The 22,061-nt window shown below is 41.7% G+C and overlaps 1 protein-coding gene across 1 annotated transcript; it reads right to left on the bottom strand.

Moving 5' to 3' along the window:
- Nucleotides 1-307: 307 nt before the first annotated feature.
- Nucleotides 308-18,996, bottom strand: golga3 (golgin A3). Its single transcript, XM_069683434.1, has 24 exons — nucleotides 18,950-18,996; nucleotides 17,570-17,836; nucleotides 15,664-15,945; nucleotides 14,863-14,975; nucleotides 13,873-14,594; nucleotides 13,545-13,653; nucleotides 12,147-12,453; nucleotides 11,834-12,036; nucleotides 11,600-11,737; nucleotides 11,204-11,365; nucleotides 10,733-11,101; nucleotides 8,960-9,037; nucleotides 6,572-6,835; nucleotides 6,395-6,489; nucleotides 5,542-5,758; nucleotides 4,964-5,107; nucleotides 4,569-4,766; nucleotides 4,353-4,469; nucleotides 3,957-4,096; nucleotides 3,712-3,844; nucleotides 3,299-3,421; nucleotides 3,000-3,164; nucleotides 2,360-2,526; nucleotides 308-2,232 (listed from the first exon to the last, which is right to left on the bottom strand). Exons 2-24 carry the CDS (start codon nucleotides 17,742-17,744, stop codon nucleotides 2,043-2,045), a joined length of 4,611 nt encoding a protein of 1,536 aa, XP_069539535.1. The 5' UTR covers nucleotides 17,745-17,836; nucleotides 18,950-18,996; the 3' UTR covers nucleotides 308-2,042.
- Between the last annotated feature and the right edge of the window lie 3,065 nt (nucleotides 18,997-22,061).

The following is a 22,061-nucleotide window of genomic DNA, read 5'->3' as shown; positions in this document are numbered from 1 at the left end:
ATGACATCAAATGTGATTTTCATTAGGCCTTTTTATTAGGCCAGTGTCTCTCGAGATGTCAAACAGAGCAGGACAAAGCGGTAGCTATATCAACCACAATATGACTCGAGGTGACTCGAAAACTAAGCTGATTTTACCTGCAATTCTATTTAGTTTTAGTTCGTGATGCATTGTTCATTGTAGTTTTTATTTAGTTTTCTTTATATTTCAGTTGACGAAATTATGTTTTCACTGCTAGTTTTAGTTTTAGTCATAGTTTTCGTTAACTAAAATAACCCTGCAACGAACTTTAAAAATATTAAAGTTGATATATGTGGACAGTATTCACTGAATGAACACAAACTATTATGACGGATGAATAGTGCAATTTTATGATAAATACAATCACATCTCCCCAAACAAATGTTATAACATAGGAATGAATCAATTCCAATCTTAGAAAAAAAGCAGATACAGCAAGGTGCATAGAGCGCAGGTGCCCTAGCAAGTGTTATTACATACTACCCAACGTTACAGAGGAAGGTAGTTTGGAAGATACAGTCAACTATTTTTTTTAGAACACAGTATATAGTTATATTTGTTGTTATTTTCCTCAATAAGCATTCTGCTCATAAAATGTATTTTCCCTTTGGAAATTTGTAAGCATACAATGGTGTTCAAAAATGTTTTTCAGTGTGTGAATGAGCACCTACATAGCAACTGCATTACAGTTAAATGCAGAAAAATAATCCAGCCATCCAAATACCCGACTACACTGACATTTTAGTGCAGCTGTACCAGGATTACTTTCTGCTTTTCTTTATGGTTTGCATTTAATATCTTGTATTTCATCTTTGTTACACTATTAAACAATTATGATTCATTTACAATCATACAAAAAAGGAAGTGTATTCATATATTAAACTCTGAAAACAATTAACTTAGCCCCTTTACCATGAAACAGCCATAAAACAAGTATAACCTCTGATTCAGGGGTAGTCATTTTTTTGTAAATACAGTATGTACCAAATGTAACAGAAAATGAACACATCTCATCGCACCTGCTGTCAGAAGTAGTATTTTTGCTTCATCTTACAACTTTCCTTTTCCGTCAGTAATATTTTGATCTTCTAGTGTGCAATGTCAGAGGATGTGACCCACTTATTTTACAATAAACCATTCTTCAGTAAGGATTTTCACACATTTACAATATAACATTTTACATCTTGCACACACCCCAAGCAGAAATATGCCCATTCAAACCAACGCAGTCCTTGACAGTATACTAACAATCGCTTAAGGCTTTTTTGCTTCGAATTACTGCAGTCCATGCTAGACAAAACACCTCCGTACATAACTGAGATTAATGTTTTTAGATTTTAAGAACCCAGGGTGATATGGTTACAACAAATGTAAGAAACACTGCATTTTAACAAGAGGCCATACAAATAAACTGACAACAACTGTGCATGACTTTTGACTTCATGAAACGGAATGATGTCTCAGCAACTGCTTAGAAACCATGTGGATGTGTAACCGCGTCAGTTAAATCATAGATGAGCAGCTTCACTCGTACACAGGCACAATGAAATGGAAGAACAGTTCATAGCCAGTCTGTGCAGACTCATCAAAGCCACTGATTTCATACTGAGATGATGATGATGATGACTGAATACCTTTTTTTGAGGAAAACTGACGACTCAATAGGGGAAACTGGCCCGACAGATAAGCTGAACAACTACATCGTATTTGTATCTATGATAACAGAACTGAAGATGGGGGATCCTCTTGGGGAGGCTGTCAGATACGTTTTAATCCCTTAAGTCTAAATAAATAAATGTGTAAATAGCATAACAAAAATATAAAACAATGTCAAATAAAGAAGAAAGAATAAAGCTATGGTTTATAAAGTATTACTCAGCAAAAGCACGTCTGTGCTGATGGGAGAATGCCAAATGTTGGCAGCAATTGTTAAGAAAAGAGAAAGGGGGAAAAGGGGCTTAAAAGTGCCTTTGTGGATAAAACTCCACTCTCCCTCAATTGGCCTGAGAAAAGTTCTTCCGTTATGATTGCTCTTGTTCGGCTTCATTGTTATTTTCCACCAACATGTTATCTAGTGGCGATGATGAATTGGAGTCGTTTTCAATCCCCACTTGAGCCAGTCCCTCCTCTGTGTTTGTCCATGAGCTCATTGACTCATGTACTGTTACTGTGTGTTCCTCCATCTGCCTTTGGAGGCTGTCCATCTCCTCCCTGAGAAAAGAAACACATTTCATGTATTCTGGCACTTGGATTGCTGCTTAGTGCGACACAATGAAAAGCTTAATGCAAGCATGTAGATAATGTTAGACAAGTCATTTGGGAAGTAAAAGGGGTTTACTTTAGCTGCCGTAGACAGTTGTGCAGGTTGTTGAGGGGCTCCTTGTTGACAGATGTTGATGGTTTCAGCAGCTCATCCAACAGGGACGCAGGCACTGGGCAGTCTGGGATCTTAACTGGCGTCACTGGGTTGGATGGGTTCCCCTCAGTCTTCAGCTCCATGCGCTGCTGCTCCAACAAAACCATCATTAAAGGATGAATTTAGTCTGTTATCTCTAGCAGGCGCTTCTTACTTGGCACTATACTTAGAAGGTTGGCCTTTAAAATCCTTCTAAAGAGAGGGTGTCGGCTTTGTAAGCATTACTCATGGAAATTAGTGGGTACATCCCAGCTGTGTAAAATAGAGCCAGTGCTCACTGCTGTCCATGTGAAATAGAGAAAATACTGACATTCAATTTTTCAATCCTTCAGTTATAAAGCTTTTAAATTTAGCTGATATGTTTTGCTAATGGTATCCTGTAATCTAGTATTTGAAAGCGTTCATGCAAAGACAATCAAAGAGTGACTCAACACTATAAAGTAAAGAAGTAGGCTAAGGTTAAAGTTAAATATTTGCTCATCAGATATATTTGCTTAAATGACGACACATAAGCAAATGCTAAATTATTATGTGGTTTCCCTGTAATCTAAAGGTGTCTTACCTTCCTGAGACGGTTCTGTTTCAGGTCCTGTTTGAGTTGTTGGTTCTGCAGCAGCACCGTCTTCATGCTGTTCCTCAGCTCACCCACTTTAGCCTGCAGCATGAACTTGTCCTTTCTGGTGCCGCTCAGCTCCTCCTGCACCGACTCCAGCTCCACCTTGATGTTCTGAGACGCAGAGTGATCTTGGTTGGTTAAAAGTATTATTGCATTTGTAAATAGAGCAGCGTTTAATCTAATCTTTATTATTTAGCTCACATTACAGCTTTGTGTTCTTATTCTGTAATAAAGTGGATACTTGCCTGCAGAGCTCTCTGTAGGTTGTCGAGCTCCCTGTTTTGGCACTGATCCATCATCTCCAGTTGCTGCTTCTGAGCCTCAATCTCCCTCTGCTTTTGCTCCACCTCCCACTTCAGGTCCTCAACCTGAACAAGCAGTCAATGGGAGACATCAGGGTCACTGAGAGAGGCTTTCATATAACAACCACTGATGGGTCAAACTAAGGCTGAAACTGATCTTAGAGAAGGGCAACTGCTCAAACCATTAAAGAGTACTTGAGCAAAAAAATATATATATTCAAACTAAATGGATTGGATCTTCCATATCATAGATGGATAACCATGACGTCTCTTTTCCAGGACATATATATATTTTTTTTTTTAAAAGATCACAAACAGCTAAATATTTAAGTAAAACCATCATTCATGATCTTTACCTCTTGGTTAGTGAGGGGCTGCTTGGACAGTTCCTCGTCCAGCTGTTTCTGGAGGATCTGGAGCTGTGAGTGGGCGTCAGCCAGCTCTTCCTGAAACCTGGAAACCTCCTGAGCGTGCTGCTCATCCTGAGCCCTGCAGAGTATTACACATTCAATGATAAAAAGGCGGCAACACCTACTAAACTACAAACACAATATTAGATTTAAAAAGTCCCAGTTTTCTTTAGTTAAGTAAATGCACGTACTGTAGTTTCTGGGATTCATTCTGCAGAGCTTTGACCAGGTCCTCTTTGGCCTGCAGGTCCTTCTTGATCTCCGACAGCTCCAGCATGGCTGCCCTGTAGTGCCGTCTGTTGTGGGCTGCTTCAGCCTTTGCTGCTGCCACCTAAAGGACAAATCACATGATTACAACCAAGGAGAAAAAAGGGCCGAAAGCTATTGGACTTGCTGCACTATAGATGCAAGAAGCAACTCAGCTTTAAACTACCCCAAGAGGCTACTTATTCTGCCATGTGCAAAGCAAATTGTCTCAAAATGAATATTCAAATAAATATTCAAATAAGGACTCTGGAATAATTTGAAAGGCAAATCTAACACGATGTGAGCATACTACATCCATATGCACAGCTTAGAGGTCTCACCTGTTCTTTCAGGTCCTTGACTTTGGTTTTCTCTTTCTCCAAGGCAAGCTGTAGCGTTTGAACCACCTGCTTCATCTGCTGGTCCTCTTCCTCTTTACGTTTCAGAACAGCTTGAACCTAAAAAAGGATGAATGGAAAATGTATCCTCTGTGAAAAACACCTTGAAGTGTGCATTATTTCTCAACCAAGTGCTTCCATTTTTGCTTGCTTTCTCACCTGTAAGTTGAGCTGTACCAGATCTGCCTCTCTCTTAGCTAAAGCCGACTCCAAAATGTTGGAATGCTCTCGCAGTGTATTGTGGGACTGCGCCAATCCAGCCAATTTCCCCTTCTCATGTTCCAGCTCGAGTGCTAGCTTCTTGTTGGCATCTTCTAACTTTCGAATCCTCTTCTTGAAGCATCGGGACTCTTGAAGCTGTGAAATCAATTCATGTCATTAATACAAAATAGCATACACTCATGAAGAGGTCAGATAAGTGTAAACATACTGCTCACACCGTGTTATAAAATGAAAAATACATACAAACAAATCCTTTCATACTACTCGTAAAAATTAGTTTATCAGAACATAGTAACAAACATAACGACTGACAAAAAGTTATGACAGTTCACCTCATCCTCGAGCTCCATGACCTTCTCCTGGTACTCCTCCAGCTCGGTGGAGGTGAGGGTGATCACTTCCTGCAGCTCCTTCTCTAGCATAGTCTTGCTTTTGGTCACAACCTGCAGCTCAGCCTGCAGGACTTTGATCTTCTCCTGGAAGAAAGAATTGTTGAAAGTTTTGGTGACAACATAAATATCTCTATGATATCTCTTATGATAATGAAAACATTGCATCATGAGCCCCTAATACACTGCGGCTGGATTATAACGCCTCTGTTACGTTTCATCTTTTATGTAAAATGCACGGAGGCAGCATGGTGGGGCAGTAGTAATAGAGTAACATTGGAGGTAGTAACAGAGATGAAATGGCGTCTGTGTTAACAGCACACACACTGGGGCAGCTTTATGCCGGTGTTGCTTGGTCTAATGTAAAATAGCAAAGGCTGCATGACGGCAGAGCTTTGTGATAGCGCTGAAGTGGAACCGCAGTGTAAAAAAGGCTTCATTTTCCATTAAACTCTGTGCCAAACTATATGTTGAAGCTTTGGATTTTTCAAGGTTCTGTTAAAGCCAGGTTTCTACAGTACCTGTAAGACCTGGCTGTTTCCCCCATCCGACACCTGTGCCTTGAGCTTGACCAGCTCGGCCTCAGCAGTTTCCTTGTCAGTCAAAGCCTCTTGGAGCCTCCTGCTCAGGATGCCCACTGCGTTCTCGTAGGCCTTGTGTTTGGCCTTCATCTCCTTCTGAGCACTGGTTAAGTCTGTCCCCAGCCGCTTCATGCGCACCTTCTGCTCTGAGATGGCCCTATTTGATGCACACAAGACATTAGGTTATTGTTCTGACATCATATCTTGCACACATATGACGCAAGATGCAGGTGTGCAGATTGAACATCTTTAAAATCACAATCATTGTACATAACAAACAACCTGCATTATTTCTTACGTTCAGCAGAAGGAGAGTCCACTGGTTGAGCCTACTTCTAAGTTGACTTCTTATTATTTCTTAAATAAAACTCCCATTTAGAGTAAAATAGAGAATAAAGCAGGATCTCCTTTAGGGTGTGGCTCCCTGTGACTGTTATACCCACAGCAGCCTGTCAACCAGGATAGAGGCCTAACAACGCCACATCCATATCATCCTAATATACTCCCTTTTGGCTCAAAAAAGTCCAGTTGGCAACAGCTACAATGCTTTACTTGATGATTCAGAAGGGGTTCACAAACCACTCAGTGACCTCACGGTGGCTAATTTTATAGACGGAATGGATGTACATTTTGATTCAAATGTAATGACTCATAAGTCTGTGTGGAGAACAGGAATTGTATAACCAGTGCCCTCTATTTGTATTTATAAATAACACTCGACAACAGAGATGTTCATCGTGGTCCAAGTCATTAATGTGAAAATCATCACATCTCCATGCAGCACATGACTCACTTTTTGGCTTCCCCCTCCATTTGCTCCACCTGTTTTCTCAGGCCTTCGTTCTCCTCCGTCACTGCAGCAAGCTGGCTCTGATCAAACTGGAGGGACTGCAGTGGGGGGAAAATTTTAAGTACCAAGTAACATCAATCAATTCAGAAACACTGAGCAAATTAAAATATTCATAATTACCTGGATCTGAGTGTCTAGCTGATCCCTTTCTGTCTGAATTGCTTGCAGATGGGACTCCATGTTGCTCATCTGCTCCTGGACTCTCACCACCTCCTTCTGCAGCCTGGCCTGCTCCAGCTCTGCCTTCTGCTTCTCCCCCTGAACGCCCAGCAGCTCCTGCTTCAGGTCCTTCACCTCCGCCAACAGACGCTTTTTGGTAGACTTCAGCTCACTGATCAACTGGTCTTTAGAGCTGGCATCCCGGCGGTAGGCTTCGACCATCACCTGTAGAGTCAAAATATATGTGTAAAACTAACGATGTGGTACTTTTCGTCTTCAAAGGACTGCAGGAAATCTGCCTCATATTTGTCTCGACTGAGACAGCAGTCAGAAAACTTTTCTCTTTATTCTGGAGATTCAAAGAAGGAGAGAGACTGCAACAGGATTTGAATCCCACACTACACACTATCTAGGCTTGAGTGAGATACATTTCACACGGCAATGGGCAACTAAAAGAAGAAGATCTGTGCCTTCAGACCCCTGTGCCTCTACAGGTTTCAGTTTTTCAGCCAATACAGCGCTGTTTTTTCTCCCAACAGAAACATACTTATTATACAGAAGGACATGTTAATAAATATTACAGGAGCGTTCGTATACATGTTTCTGCTTATTTCTCTTAATGCAGAGCTTTTAAGCTTTCAAATACACCGATCAGCCATAACATTATAACCACCTGCCTAATATTATGTAGGTCCCCCTTTTGCCGCCAAAACAGCCCTGACTCGTCGAGGCATGGACTCCACTTGACCTCTGAAGGTGTGCCGAGGTATCTGGAACCAAGACGTTAGCAGCAGATCCTTTAAGTCCTGTAAGTTGCAAGTGGGGCCTCCATGGATCCAGTTCTGGATCCATCAGTTCTGATGCTCACCTGCCCACTGTAGGCACTTTCAGCGGTGGACAGGGGTCAGCGTGGGCACCCTGAGCGGTCTGCAGCTACACAGAACCATATGCAAGAAACTGCGATGCACTGTGTGTGTTCTGACACCTTTCTATCAGAACCAGCATTAACTCTTTCAGCTATTTGAGCTACAGTAGCTCTTCTGTTGGATCGGACCACACAGGCCAGCCTTCTCTCCCCACGCACATCACTGAGCCTTGGCCAACCATGACCCTGTCGCTGGTTCACTGGTTTTACCTCCTTGGAACACTTTTGGTAGGTACCAATCTCGGATCCTGCATAGGCTGCAGCCTGCTGATATGTGATTGGTCAATACTACTTGGACTACAAACGTACTACAAATGGAAACCAGAACACTTGCCATCCCTAAAATCCAGGTCACTGCCTATAGATTCTACATTTCTATGTAGCATCTGTAAATAGAGATTAGGTAGATACTGACCCCTGCAGACAGGAACATCCCACGAGAGTCTTTGCAGATGCTCTGACTCAGTCGTCCATCACAGTTTGGCCCTTGTATGAGTCACTCACATCCTTACGCTTGTCAATTATTCCTGCTTCCAACACATCAACTTCCAGGACAAAATGTTCACTTGCTGCCTAGCATATCCACCACTGACAGGTGGCATATCAAACAATATGATCAATGTTATTCACTTGACCTGTCAGTGGTCATAACGTCATGGCTGATCGGTGTGTATTCCAATTGCTTTGTAAGCATTAATATAGATACAGCTGCACAAGAGGTATATGTAGGAGCAAAGATAACAATAAGTGATTCATATTTAGAAGACAAAAGGAGTAAAGTTGTCAGTGTTGAAAATTAAGAAAAGGGAATCAACACATTTCTGAGACGAGCTTTCAGTCGCAGGTTTTTTGTTTCTTCTTTTTCACACTTTTCCACAAAAAATTGACACAGCATCCTCACAACTAACACTGAGCGCCTCTTACTTGTTTGCAGCTTGTTTCCTAGTATGCTGTACACTTTTAATAATACGTTTTTGAGTTATGCTAAAGTACGTCACACAATCTAATCTTATTTACCACCAGAGGGACCCTAGTCTTTCATGTATGCGAGTCCCACTTCAATTTGAGGGACCAAGATGAATGTTAATGCGTCTGAAGGGTCTACAGAAAAACAAGTCTGTAAAGAAATTGAAAACAATTCACAAACTGTCATTCTGTCACTAAACTCCACCCTCTTCATGACAGCCTGTCAATGTCAAAAGAGCAGCATCAAACACTGCAAAATCCACTAAGGCGTGGCAACAAGCAACTCTTCTGAGATGACAGCCATCTGGCTCGACAATACGTCTTCCCACGTCAGCTTCAGCCAGCTGGTGGATTCCTGCTTTGTTATTGTACAGAAAGTCTACACGCTCACACTGTCTTCTCCTAACTCCCAGCAGGAGAAAGCTATGCATGATCTCAAAGCAAAGGAGAAGATTTACCTTTTGTTGTTGGAACTGCTCCTTCAGTTTCTGAGCTTGTTTCTTCAGGGAACTATTTTCCTGTTGAAGACTTTCAATCTGCAACAAAGAAAAGCCTCTTTATTATTCATACAGAAGCTGGGAGCTAACACAAAAAACAGATGTAAAATGGTACTTGAATTCCATATAAATTGTACATTCTGATCAATGCTCAACAGATCTTCTGAGAAGTACAGGCCAAATCTCTAGAAGCTCAGCAACTCTTTCAATACTTATAGCCAACAGAACTGCTGCTCACTATAAGAAAGTACACTGCCTGGCCAAAAAAAAAGTCACACACTCTTAATATTTAGTTGGACCGCCTTTAGCTTTGATTACGGCACGCATTCGCTGTGGCATCGTTTTGATAAATGTATGCAATGTCACAACATTTATTTCCGTCCAGAGTTGTATTCATTTTTCGCCAAGATCTTGTATTGATGATGGGAGAGTCGAACCACTGCTTAAAGTCTTCTCCAGCACATCCCAAAGATGCTCAATGGGGTTAAGGGTTGAACCTAGACCTGACCAACTGAAGCAACCCCAGATCATAACACTGCCCCCACAGGCTTGTATAGTAGGCACTAGGCATGATGGCTGCATCACTTCATTCGCCTCTCTTCTTACCCTGAAGCGGCCATCACTCTGGAGGGTAAATCTGGACTCATCAGACCACATGACCTTTTTCCATTGCTCCAGAGTCCAATCTTTATGCTCCCTAGCAAATTGAAGCCTTTTCTTCCGGTTAGTCTCACTGATGAGTGGTTTTCTTAAGGCTACACAGCTATTAAACATGGCTGTGACTTCTATTGTTGATTTTTTACGATTTAATTTCACCAAATGTTTAAGTGATCGCCGATCACAATCATTCAAGATTTTTTTTCGACCACATTTCTTCCTTGAAGATGATGGGTCACCACTATTCTTCCAGGTTTTAATAATGCTTTGGACAGTTCTTAACCCAGTTTTAGTAGTTTCAGCAGTTTCTTTGCTTGATGCAGGACAACAATTCACCCTTCTGAAACAGAGTAACATCTTTTTCCACAACCACAGGATATTTCTTTTGACATGATTGTTTAAGAAATGAGAATCTATTCACTGCTTGTTGCAGCTGAAACATATTAATCACTGCACTAATTTTCCAATGGAAGGCTCTTACCTATTTGCTTAGTTAAATCCAGGCAGTGACTTTTTTTTTGTGTTTTAAAGCTTGGTACTGTAAGGGTGCCGATGTAATTTGGTAATAGAGGATCGTTTGGTGACGCTTCGTCATTAATAACATCTCTTGTGCACACTCAGCTCACGTGCTGTGAAACTGAATCGCAAGAGAAAATATTTAACTTTTGTGACTTAATTAAACAGACTGCTGATGGAGACAGTAAACATAGCAGACAGAGAGACAGACAGAAAGAGGGGGGCGGGGCGAGCGTGTGTGCAGAGGTGCAGGTGTGCTGGGGGACTGAAGGGAAGCAAAGCGATCAGATTAAAGTCATTTGTGAATGAACACTTAATAAGGTGAAGAAGAGAGTGCATTTCAAGTGTGGAAGTAAGTTTCTTTCACAAAAATAATTGTTATTTGCTGCTCTCATCTCTATAAAAGTAGGTGAAAATATTAAAATGTCATAGCCCACAAGGGACTGTCAATATTTGTTGTGAAGTTACTGGCAATAGTTTAATGTTTGTGGTTATTTTTCCATACCATTGACTAATATTTCACTGGTGTTTTATTTTTTTCACCTCCCACCTGTCTCATACCTGATTGGCTTTGACCTGGACTTCCTGTCTGAGCTGATCCAAGACATCTGAAGCCACCAGAACATCCTCCCCGAGCCGTTCTGCTCCCTCTTCAAGTTGGCTCTTGTCAGCCCGGGCTGCCTGCAGAGCTACCTCCAGGACGATCTTCTCGTTCTGGAGGAACTGGATGTTGTCGTCCTTGGAGCTGTTCTCAGTCTGCAGCTCTGCCAGCTGGGCCTCCAGCTCCAGGTAGCGGGCCTCTAGCTGGTTGATGGACTGCTCTTTGGTCTGCAGGTTCTCCTGAGTGGCGGTCAGCTGGCGCATCAGCTCCAGATGCTCCTTCTGTAGAGACTGCAGCTGCAAGTCCTTCTGGGAAAGTGACAATCTCACCTGAGAGGGACAGCGTGTGAAAGTTTAGAGCAGATTAAATCAAGATCTTTATAGCCCATTCAAGCTTGAAAACAAATTAAAAGTTAAATTTGAGATGACTACCTGCTCTAGTTCCCTTTCCAGGGTGCTGGCAGTGTTGGCCAGTTTAATAAGGCGTTCTCGCTCTTCCTCAAACTCGTCCAGTTTGTGCTGCAGATCATCTTCCACCATGGACTTCGCATCCTGTATCTGCTTGTAGGCAGCTTCCTGGGTCAGCATGTCGGCCTATATCACAGACAGGGAAAGGTTTTTAACAGGAGGCTTAGTTCGATGTGAAACATATATGAGAACAAATAATTCCAGTCCTAACAATTTTATTTTATCTGGATTCTTCTGTAGTTTTGACTTTATTGAAAGTCCTTGACTGTTTATTAATCTCTGGGTATGTGTTGTTTCCTAAGTGAATACATTAACAGACCTGATGGTGGCATATTCACAAAGAAACCCTGGAGAGTTTACCTCAATGCTCTGCAGCTGAACAGCGATACGCTCTTTGTCTTTGATGGAGCGGTGTTGGGTCTCAGTGAGTTGGTGGGACAGAGTCACATTCTCCAGTTTCAAATGTTCAAGGACACCAAACTGATTCATCTGTCCAGTCTGGAGGGGACAAAAAGTACAAACAAATAAGGTTTTATTTCAACTCATATCAGACAGATGTGAAGCCTTGATGAACTGAATAAGCATCAACCTCACCTGCATGTTGGCCATCTCGCTCTGCAGTCGTACTCTTGCCTCCTGGGCCAGTGCTAGCTGCTGCTGGTACCACTGTCTGACCTGCTGCAGGGAGTCAATTTCAGCCTGAGAGGTCTTCAACCGGCTCTGAAGGGTGCTGCGCTCCAGCTGGACCTGTTGAAGCTGGCCCTGAAGACCACCCATCTGCTGACGCAACTCCTGGACTGTAAAAAGTGTAAAACCAAATTATCTCACTTAATTTATTGTGTTTAGGGTGCTTTCCTACCAGATGGTGATTATTGTTTCACTCACTCTCTGGGTCTCCATCACTCACCTGTATTGTCTCTTGAGGTGACAGTGTATTGTATCTCCTCCACCTTCCCCATCAGCCTGTTGTATTGGTCTTCAGCCACCTTCAGGTCATTACTCAGAGAAGCCAGACTGGCGTTCTTGCTCTCCAGACTGCCTTGGAGCTCCACCATGGCCTTCTCGAGCTGGCCGCAGTTCTGCCGCAGTGTGCCGACCTCTGCGTTGAGGACGCTCCGCTTCTCCTGGCTGACCTGAGCCTCCTCCTTCTTAGCCTGTAGCTGGGCGTTCGCTGTAGCCAGCTGGGCCTGAAGCTCAGTCTTCTCCTTGAGAGCCTGGAGGTCAGAACATAGTTGTAAGCACTTGAGCCCAATTATACAGGGAGTTTCCAACATGCTGTCATGTGGGCAGCATTTCCAGCTAATAGTCATTAAGCTAAATGTAATCTTCAGATGCTGTGAGTCACAACCTGGGATTAATTAGCAACATCAGGACTGACATCTACAGGAAAAGTTAACACTTGACCCTGCGTTAGGCCCTGTGTCCACAAAGCACCTTTTTCTGGCAGAAAAGCGCTGGCAGGACGCTGGGGAGCGCTGGGATGAAGCAATTGTACGGTGAGAGAAAAAACGCTGCACGCGGGTTTCGTTTCTATGACAACAATAAGTTTAACTTAGTACACAGCTAACGGCAACGTGTAGGGCGATAAAAGCACAACACTTACCAGCAACATTTAGTGTCCGGGAGATCTGCTCCCACAAACAGGCTTTTCGGTCTCTATCATGATACTGTTTGTTTGTCTTATGTACAGCTCCAGGTAGACAGAAACGGCCACAACAAGTTGCTCCTCCATGTTTGGTGGTAACCAGGTTGACAAGTGGCGCCACCAGCGCCTTTCTGAAAAGTTCAGAGATTTGCAACTCGAAGCGCTCGGACGGCCGCACAAAAAAGACGGAGATCTGTGAAAAAGACGCGGGGTGCAGCGCTTTTTCTCTAGGCGGCTCCAAACGCTCTGTACTCATTGGAATCAATTGAAAAAGGACGCTGTCGCTCAGAAAAGGGCGCTATTTGGACACAGGGCCTTAACTGATTAGCTAACTAAAGCAAGGGACTTCATTAAATGAAACATGACGATACTAGATACAAATAATGCACTGGCTCCTGCACAGTGAGCCCCTTTCCAGATACATCATTTCTATAGTTAATGTGCTTTACTAAGAGATTTCCTCAGGTCAGCATTTATACAGGATTTGATGTCGCACATCTTTGTGTCATCCGATATTGCAGTACAATGAGATATTTCACATTTTTGAGGGTGTGGTGTGTAAACAAACTGTATTGGATTTCTTTTGTACTTTTGTTCACTCCTGCACTTCTGTAAAAAATGCATATGGATAAGTAGAAACACAGATTTACTTAATCTCACCTGATTGGCTTCAGATGACAAAGATTCCAGCTGACCCTCCAGTCTCATTTTCTCTTTTAACACCTGCAGCATCTCATCATGGCCCATCACTGAACTCTCCAAAGACACACTGAAACAAACATGGACACCATTAGGGCTCAAATGATTAGTCAATTAGATAACTGACAGAAAACTGTAAGGATTTACATAAATCAGTATTTTGAGTAATCTTTAGAAACAAACAAAGATGCTCTAAGTTCTCATCGAGCACCATCTCAATGTAATATTGGCAGAAAACCAAATGTCTAAGACTTGAATTATCAAGTGTCGTCTTTATGTCGACAAATACCTGCTGGAGAAACTGTCTCTGCGACTGCGAGGCTCGGCTGTCCCCTCTCTCTCCTGCTCCAGCTCCAGCAGGTGCTGCTCTTCACTGGCTGCCTGCAGCACCTCTTGCAGGGAGGGGAACTGACCCATAGCATCAGGGGCGATCTCTCTCCCCTCCACCGTGTAAGCCCCCCTCTGCCTTTCCACCACTGCAGAGAGCAGACCATAAGTCCCCCTGGTAGAAACGCTGCTGTAAGACGAGCTGTCACTGTCGTTGCCGTCATTCCCTGGCCTCGTTCCTGATTCACTGCCGTCGATCTCCGACACATTGTCCACGACCTGGAGCGAAGCGCCAGGCTGTGCCTCGGTCTCATAGGTGCTGCCCTCCGACACCACACTGACCTCAGACAGAGTGGAGACTGAGCTCATGGTGGATTGGATGGAGCTCATGGTGTTGTCTGCCGTTCTTACTCCACCACCCCCTCCGACTCCACCATCGCTCTCAGGAGACTTGTAGTCAGCTAAAGAGTGGATCTTGCTCGGGCGGGGTGATCTGGACTTTCTCTCCTTTGCAGGGGGAATTCCTAAGCTTCCCAGTTTGGGACCACGGGGGACACTGGTCCTCAGGAAGGAATACTCCTTGGTCATGGCAACAGTGTTGGCCCTTGGCAGAGCTTCGGGGTGCAGCATGAGCTCTGGATCCAGGGTGCTGAATGGCCTGTTCTTAGGAGTGCTGCGGTGAGACTAGAAACAGAAAGAAAGATGTGAAACATGGTGACAAAAGATGGAACAAGGCTGCCCAGCTTGAAACATATATATAGTATAAGAGCAAACAAGGAATAGCTGTGTTAGAGACTCTGAAGAACAAATACACACATATAAAGCTGTATAGGTTTAACCTGCACCAATGCTGTACATTTCTCCAATTTAAAAAGCTGTGATCTCAGTACTTCTTTCACATTATATCTTCTGGTCTAAATATCCAAAGAAAACAGCTACTCCGTTCACTCACCCGCTCCTTATGTCTCTGCACTCGGTACTGTTTCAGTTGCTCCTCCAGACGGCGGCGAGCCTCCAGGCGAATCTTCTCCTCGTTCTCCATTTCCAACGACGGCTTCTGGTTGGCTAAAGGGAAAGTATGTTAGGCCAAAAAGAGGAATGCTCTCTCTCATCAGATACTGCACAACCAAACCACTTTATCTACACAAGAACTGTGTGCCTATACGCCCGTATGTTAGTTGTAAATTGGCAGAGAAATGAGTTTTGATTAGGTTATAATGTTAAACTGTTTAAACCATTTAATAGGGTGCCCCATGCTTGATAACTTGCTGTTTGTTGAGTTTAAGCACGTGTAAAAAACTTAACTTAGTCATGACTGCAACAGCTATGCAGCCAGTATTGTAACAACTTCTTTTAATGCATTAAGAAAGCCAAACAAAATCACTACAATCTGTGCAAAGCCTACAAATATTTCATTCTATAATTTTATACAAAGCAACCGTGCCTGAATTAAAATACTAAAAACATAACATGCAGAGGGGTGAGTTCCAAAACACAGCCATTAGTCCAAACACTGCTCCAAATGAAGCACCCACACCGAATTCTAACCAAGCAATCGAATGCCTCAGTGAGTTGCAGAGATGGAGAGGTTCAAACAACTTAAAGAAAACCCTTCTGTTCATGTAATACACGAACAATAAGGTTAAAAGGGATGATCAGAGGAGCTAATAAAGCAAAACATCCCACAGAAAATGAGTTTAAAATACAGGGGGGGGGTAGCGGGGGAATTCACTCCACATACGTTTATGCTTACACAATTCAGTCTCCTGCATAGGCATACTGAGTCTGAGCGACTGCAAAGAATCACTCGTGTGAACCGTGACCTCAGCACTAGCCCCCTCAGACCTCTCTAGCATCATGGGTGGATAAGAAGCCACACCTGGGGAGGGCACGCGGGTCTGGGAGATGATAGGGGAGCTGGTGCTCTGAGGAGGGGCTGTTGGAGACAGGGGCCCATTTATGTGAGTTTTCCCCGCAGCACCAAAGCCCTCGGCCAGTCCGTCTCCATTTGGCATCACATCTGAAGTGACGGGACCTGACAGGGAAGGGGGAAGAGATGCGGTGAGGAATGTGACAGTCATGTGATTAGTCATGATAAGGTTTTGTGAGGTAGACTGCAGCGTGAGTTATTCCACTCGTCCTGCAGGCTCTGCAACTTTCAAGCTACAATAGCTTCAGTCAATAAAGTAGTTGGAAACATTCATGCAGCACGTTGCTACTGAAGCATCCATTAAGCCGCACTTCCTCTTTCTATCAAGAGGCATAATTTGGGCTCATTCTGCGAGCCAAATGTATTTAAAGGCCCTGAAATTGTATTTTCTGTATCAGCTTTAAACTTACAAAATGCATTATTTTCTGCCAAAAGTGGAACCGTTATGATATGAGACTTTCTGTCTGTGCTGTTTGGAGTATGCTCTCATTGTTGGTTTGATGTAGGAAGGGCTTATCTGGAAAAAGGTGACGTCACATATGTCCGCGAAAATTCAGAATTCAGCAACAACTGAATCCAAATCATATTGCAGCTGTAGGATTGTTTATTTATGTTGCTTATGCTTCTCAATCAAATAAGCTCAAACCACACCGACACAGTCCTGGTTTAGCAAAGAGTTTTTGTTGCTTAGTTATGAATCAATCAATCAATCAATCAATCAATGAAATTTTATTTGTATAACGCCAAATCATAACCAAAGTTATCTCAAGACACTTTACAGAAAGAGCAGGTCTAGACCTGACTCTTTGTTATGAATATGTATTATTATAGAAGAATAGCTTAAATGAAACCAACCCACAGGCTTTAAATACCATTTTTCAACATCACTGTACAATGTTCTCCAAAAATATATAGGCCTATTCAGACGTATTGAAATGAACCACCTACAGTTCATACATAGTTACTTATATAATCAAATCGACACAGAAGTCATATGGAGTTCTGTTGAGCAGACCATGAAAAAATAGCTTCTGTGGCTTTTTTCCGCCTGTTTCACAGCTTTCAGATGTACTTAAGGCACAAAAGTATAATCTCATTTCTCATGTATTTTTCATAAAATATTCTCAGCAAAATTTAATCTTTTTACTCCTCCTAAATCCGCTTTTCTTCCTTTAACCACTGTGAACTATAAGCACAGCGTCTGCATGATAATGACCAATTAGAAATCACTTCAGCTATTTAGCACATTTGTTCTAAGAGCCTTGTAACATGGAGCAGTAAAAAAGCCTCAGGCCTTATAGTAACCACTAAAACAGGTCATGCATGGCAGGATGCAAGTATTAGATAAAAGAGATACCAGTAATTTCCTGCAGGGTAAACACCTCTGCAGATCAGAAAGCAGAGTTTATTTAAGTTTATCACAGCATAGGGAAGATCATTACAGAATATATTACATATAGGCCAAACAAACACTTTCCCGTGAGTGACACACAACCATCTGCATCTGTAAAGAAAAATAAAGCCTCACCTTTAAAAGGGCTGGGTCATATTTGCACATGTACATAACTACATTTTAATATTTCATGCAAAACTGTGCACGGACCATAAATGTGTATTTTAATGGCCTTGTAATTCTGCTTTCAAATAGGAAATATCACAACTCTACAAACCCTGCCACCTCAGGGTGATGGTGTCACACATAATTTATTGAGTCAGCATAAGTACTCACCATTAGGAATATCCCCATTCGTGTTTTGCGCCTTTTCCAGTTCTCCTTTTTGTTTCAATAGTGTTTCACCTTCCACAGCATGGGTTTCAGCCTCTTTGGATTTTAAAGCATTATCTTCTTGATACGCATTAGCCTCCATTTGAGCTGCTTCTGATGCGTTAGAATCCATTTCCATTAAGAAACTGAACAGTCACAATAGAAGGGACTTCTCACAAAGCCATCTTTGTTGGAGGAAGGCTAGTTGGGTGCATACCAGTGTCCACAGCACTAAAGAGAAAAACAATACATTTAAGTTGTGGCTTATAATTTGCAGGTCCTGTTTGGAGAATTATGTATGTTATCATTAAAACCATCAATTAACATCATAGAATATGTTGTAGCTCTTCAGGAGGGATCTGTTTTGGACAGTAATAATGTTATGCAACAACACAGGGTGCTTACATTTAAACATAAGTCAGGGGATAACAAGCTGGGTTGGTAGATAAGTAGATTTTGTTGCGTTAAATATAGATTAACTACCACTTAACATATAATTCCTTTACTTTTACACAGACAAAAGCAAACCACAAGTCAGTTAAAAGAAAACTGACAGCTTAATATCTATCTTTGTTTCAGCTCTGCATGATCTTTTGATAACACACACACACGCAGCAGCGACAGGCATTGAAATGTAAGCCGCTGAACTGTCATACTTTAACTTAATGAAGATTGTGGGGATTATCCGTGTTCTTGTGAGAGGAGCAGCTGCTTCCCTGACAAGTCTGCAGAATGTGCAGTGTATGAATGTGTTTGGTGTTTAATAAGGACGGATGGTATGCAGCTTTAAGTGCGGGGATCACCTTAGCATTCATAGCTCCTGCATGTTCAAAGTTATTCTGTTATGGTTCCCTATCTGTCAGTTTGACTCTCAACCTGGGATGCTAAGTTAGCTATCTGACAGGAGCAGTGTTGCTGTGCTAATTTAGCCTCTGTTTGACACGGTTTAACCCCGTCTTGTTTGAGTCACCAGTTCAAAACACATTAAAGAGAGTAACTAATAAACGTTAATTCAAACACTGTTATTTTGCTCTCATGTGTTGCCTGGGGTAAAGTAAAACTCTACATGCTTGTGACAAGGAAGGTAGACTTAGGTGGCTAAAACTAGCCCGACATGCTAACGAGACAGCTAGCGAACGTTAGATGTGTTTACGACGGGACCTGTCAAGCTAAAGTGGCTAACTCGCTAGCTAGAATAGCCTGCGCCAGTGCAGAGGAGTGAATTCGCAAGATTTTAAATAAAACAATGAATAATCTTCTCTCGCGTGAATGCGTTAGAAACCCCGTGTTTAATTTACGCAATGACAGTTTCGGTAAATGTTACAAATGACAATAAACGCTCACCTCTTTAAGAGCTTCGCCTTTCACTACGTGGCTGTTTGGTGTCCGTCCTTTATCTGTTTCCGACTAAAAACAAGACGGCGCAGACACATCTGGAAGAACAAACGGAGCTTGTCAGACAAGGGATTGTCTGCTATATGAAATCACAACGTTTAAATCTAAAATACAAGAACCTAAACTGTTAATTATGTGATGTTACTATATTGCAAATGCTTTTGGCAATTATAGATTTATTACACGAACTACAATATGGAACGGACAATACTCTTGCAGCTGTGTCGGATGTGGTACACTGCTTCACTCTTGTGGTCAAAGAGCTGCGCCCTGCTTTTCTGCGGCGACATCCTGCTGCACACCTGCTGCCACCAGAAGTGTCATTGCACGCTACCAATGCAATTTTTTGATCCTACCGCCATACGTTGCACAGAATATATTGATAGCATTAATACGCACAACATTATTTAATGGTACTGCTCTGTGCAATAAAACGAGAGTGAATTTCACACAGAGCACTTGAGTTAATATGATATTTTTGTAGGAGCTTTTTGTCTGTCATTGTCGTCCATATGCAGTATTTGTTGCATTGCATATATTGCATATATATTGAAATATCATATTACTATTATAATACGCCACAGCTTTTATTTTGGTGATGTGCATGCAAGAATCATATCAGGCACTGTCTCTTTTGCATCAACCCATAGACTTTAGATTTTAGATTTTTACCTATATTTTAGTCGTTTTTCTGCATTTCTCTAATTTGTACTGTATTTTTTGGAGCTGTCTGCCACTATAATTTCCTTCGGGATTAATAAAGTTCTCCCATGTTATCTTAAGAATTGATCTCTAGTGTTATACTACAAGTCCTACTACCTGTGTGTTCTAATAAGTATATTTCTATATGTCTATAATTTTTGAAATGCTTACACCTATGTCCTCAACTGTTGGATGTTTATTCACAATTTAATCTTAATCTGTGTTAAAAGCAAGCAAATACCATGAAGTGATTTAAGTTAATAATCATAGGCCACATGCAAATCTATACAATATCAGGACACTGAAGACTGGCAGTGATATTCAGAACTCAAACCATTGTAGATCCAAATGTAAGGATCTAATCTCTAGTGTCAGGTAAACAAACAACTCAACAAGTCCTCAGTCAATTGCCATAGTGAAACTATTGAGACCCACTTGTGTTTTAATGCAAATAAAAGTAGAAGTCCAAGGGTAAAGTAAATTAAATATATACAAATATATTTTTAAAAGATTGATTTAAATGGGTTAAAGTCATTGTGGAAAAATCACACTGTATTTTATGTGCCATCTAGTGGTGGTTTTTCGAATGACACTGCGTAAGATAATACATGGAGTAAATGAGCTGAAAACAACATACCTTTTTCTGCAACCCAAAAGTCAGCCGTCACAGTGAGATTAAAGATGCTAAAGTTTCTTAGGAGTAAACTTCTTAATTCGGTGTTACCAGAAATCCTTACTTATAAAGAAGCAGTTTATATTTATATCTCCTCCTGAATAATTCTGCATTCCTGAATAATAATTAAGTGTGTAACATTCAACCCATTTCCCTCACTTAGACTTGTTAGATGTCTTGTCTTGTAGATCAAGTCACAATTGGAGCAGTGCGTGTGATAAAAGCTTGGATGCCTGTCTGAGATCCTGAGTGAGGGTTGTTGAAGGATTGGCACTTTGGAGTCAAATCAAACATCAGTAAAATAGCGTCTTTACCGTTCCCGAGACAGGTTATTTGTTTTGGTGAGGGAAAATCAGATCCAGCATCTAAGTCCCGAAGATTTGGTGCTCTCTTAAAGACATAGCCCACAGGAAGAATTCTTTAAATAAGCCTGGTAGATCAGAGGAGGTATTTCAGGCCTACCTGTGTGTTCTTATGTAATATTTTGAAATTCAGCACCTAAAATAGAGAACCGGGTACAATGAACTGTAGGTCTGAAGGCCTTCTGCATATGAAATGTTGCAGAACATATTCACCACAAACCTTTCATCTGGTTTGTCCATTTTTGCCTGATTCTTAAAATTGTAATGCATTTACTTCATGAAATGCATGTGTCTGTTTTGGTTATTTAAGAAATCACGAATATGCAGTAGCTCAGATGCTAAAGTTAGCATAACATGTATGAATGAGCCACAAACAGGGTGCCTATTGACATTTGCCTATTAAAAAAACCCCTCATCAATCAAACTGGGGATGTTTCAACATGAAGTACAAAGACACAAAAAGCTTATCCACTCTGCTTAACACGAGCTGAAAAAGATTAATTTTTATTAAATGAGGTTCCAAACAGTATAGTAATAGATCCAGTTAGGCTATATTAAAAACTTTTCTAAATCATTGTGCACAATGATTGTATTTAATTTGTTTTCTCCTTTTAAACTGTTTAGGCTCAATATGATTCCAATAGAAGGAGAAAACTGTTATTTCGCATGTTCATCAATCAATTAATTCATTCCCTTAGATTGCACTGTTTACATTCAGGCATAAACCAAAGGCCTATGTGTCTGTACAAATACATTAGAACTAAGTAATCTACATTGCTGAAGGCACATGCTGATTGGAGCCTGTGTAATACAATTCACAATGACAATATAAACCTTTTGAATGAGATTTCAAAATAAAAGTCTTATACATCATCGTTAAGTTAATAAAAGTCAATAATATCAGCGTGTTTTTTTTGTTAGGGGGCCTGTCCTGTGTTTGAGTTCGCCCATGAACGATGGAAGCGCGCTCCCGACACTTCAGGTGAATGAGAGGGAAGCAGAGGAGCGGGACACGGTTCACTGTGCGTCGCATTAAAAAGGAACAATTAGAGGAAAATGAGTTGTGTTACGTCGCTTGGGGCACATGTTTTTATGACAACATATCTACTCTTCGTGATGGGAAGCGTTGCACAGAAAGTAAGTTGACATTTGTTGACAATAAACTGACAATATTTCACAAGCTTTACCTCCAGCCCTGTTGAGTGCTGTGCTCACTTCTGTGAAGTGAATCAGGCAACGGACTCCGCCTGTGAATCGTGATATTCAGTGATTGTTTGCTTCTCGCCAAAGACTCTGTCCTCAAGGGACTTGAACCGAGTTATTT

The sequence above is a fragment of the Semicossyphus pulcher genome, unplaced genomic scaffold (genome assembly GCF_022749685.1).
Source record: "Semicossyphus pulcher isolate SPU_LCO1_2020_fin unplaced genomic scaffold, fSemPul1.0.p SCAF_6, whole genome shotgun sequence".
Classification (NCBI taxonomy): Eukaryota; Metazoa; Chordata; class Actinopteri; order Labriformes; family Labridae; genus Semicossyphus; species Semicossyphus pulcher.
Note: the sequence above shows the minus strand (reverse complement) of the source record. Positions and strands in the feature narration are given on the sequence as shown.

Excerpts from the sequence above, each read along its gene's own strand:
- golga3 (XM_069683434.1), bottom strand. The coding sequence starts at position 17,744 with ATGGAAATGGATTCTAACGCATCAGAAGCAGCTCAAATGGAGGCTAAT. Across the intron at positions 13,654-13,872 it reads AGAGACAGTTTCTCCAGCAG|TGTGTCTTTGGAGAGTTCAG; the intron begins GTATTTGTCGAC and ends TGTTTGTTTCAG. Across the intron at positions 9,038-10,732 it reads TCCAGGTCAAAGCCAATCAG|ATTGAAAGTCTTCAACAGGA; the intron begins GTATGAGACAGG and ends TCTTTGTTGCAG.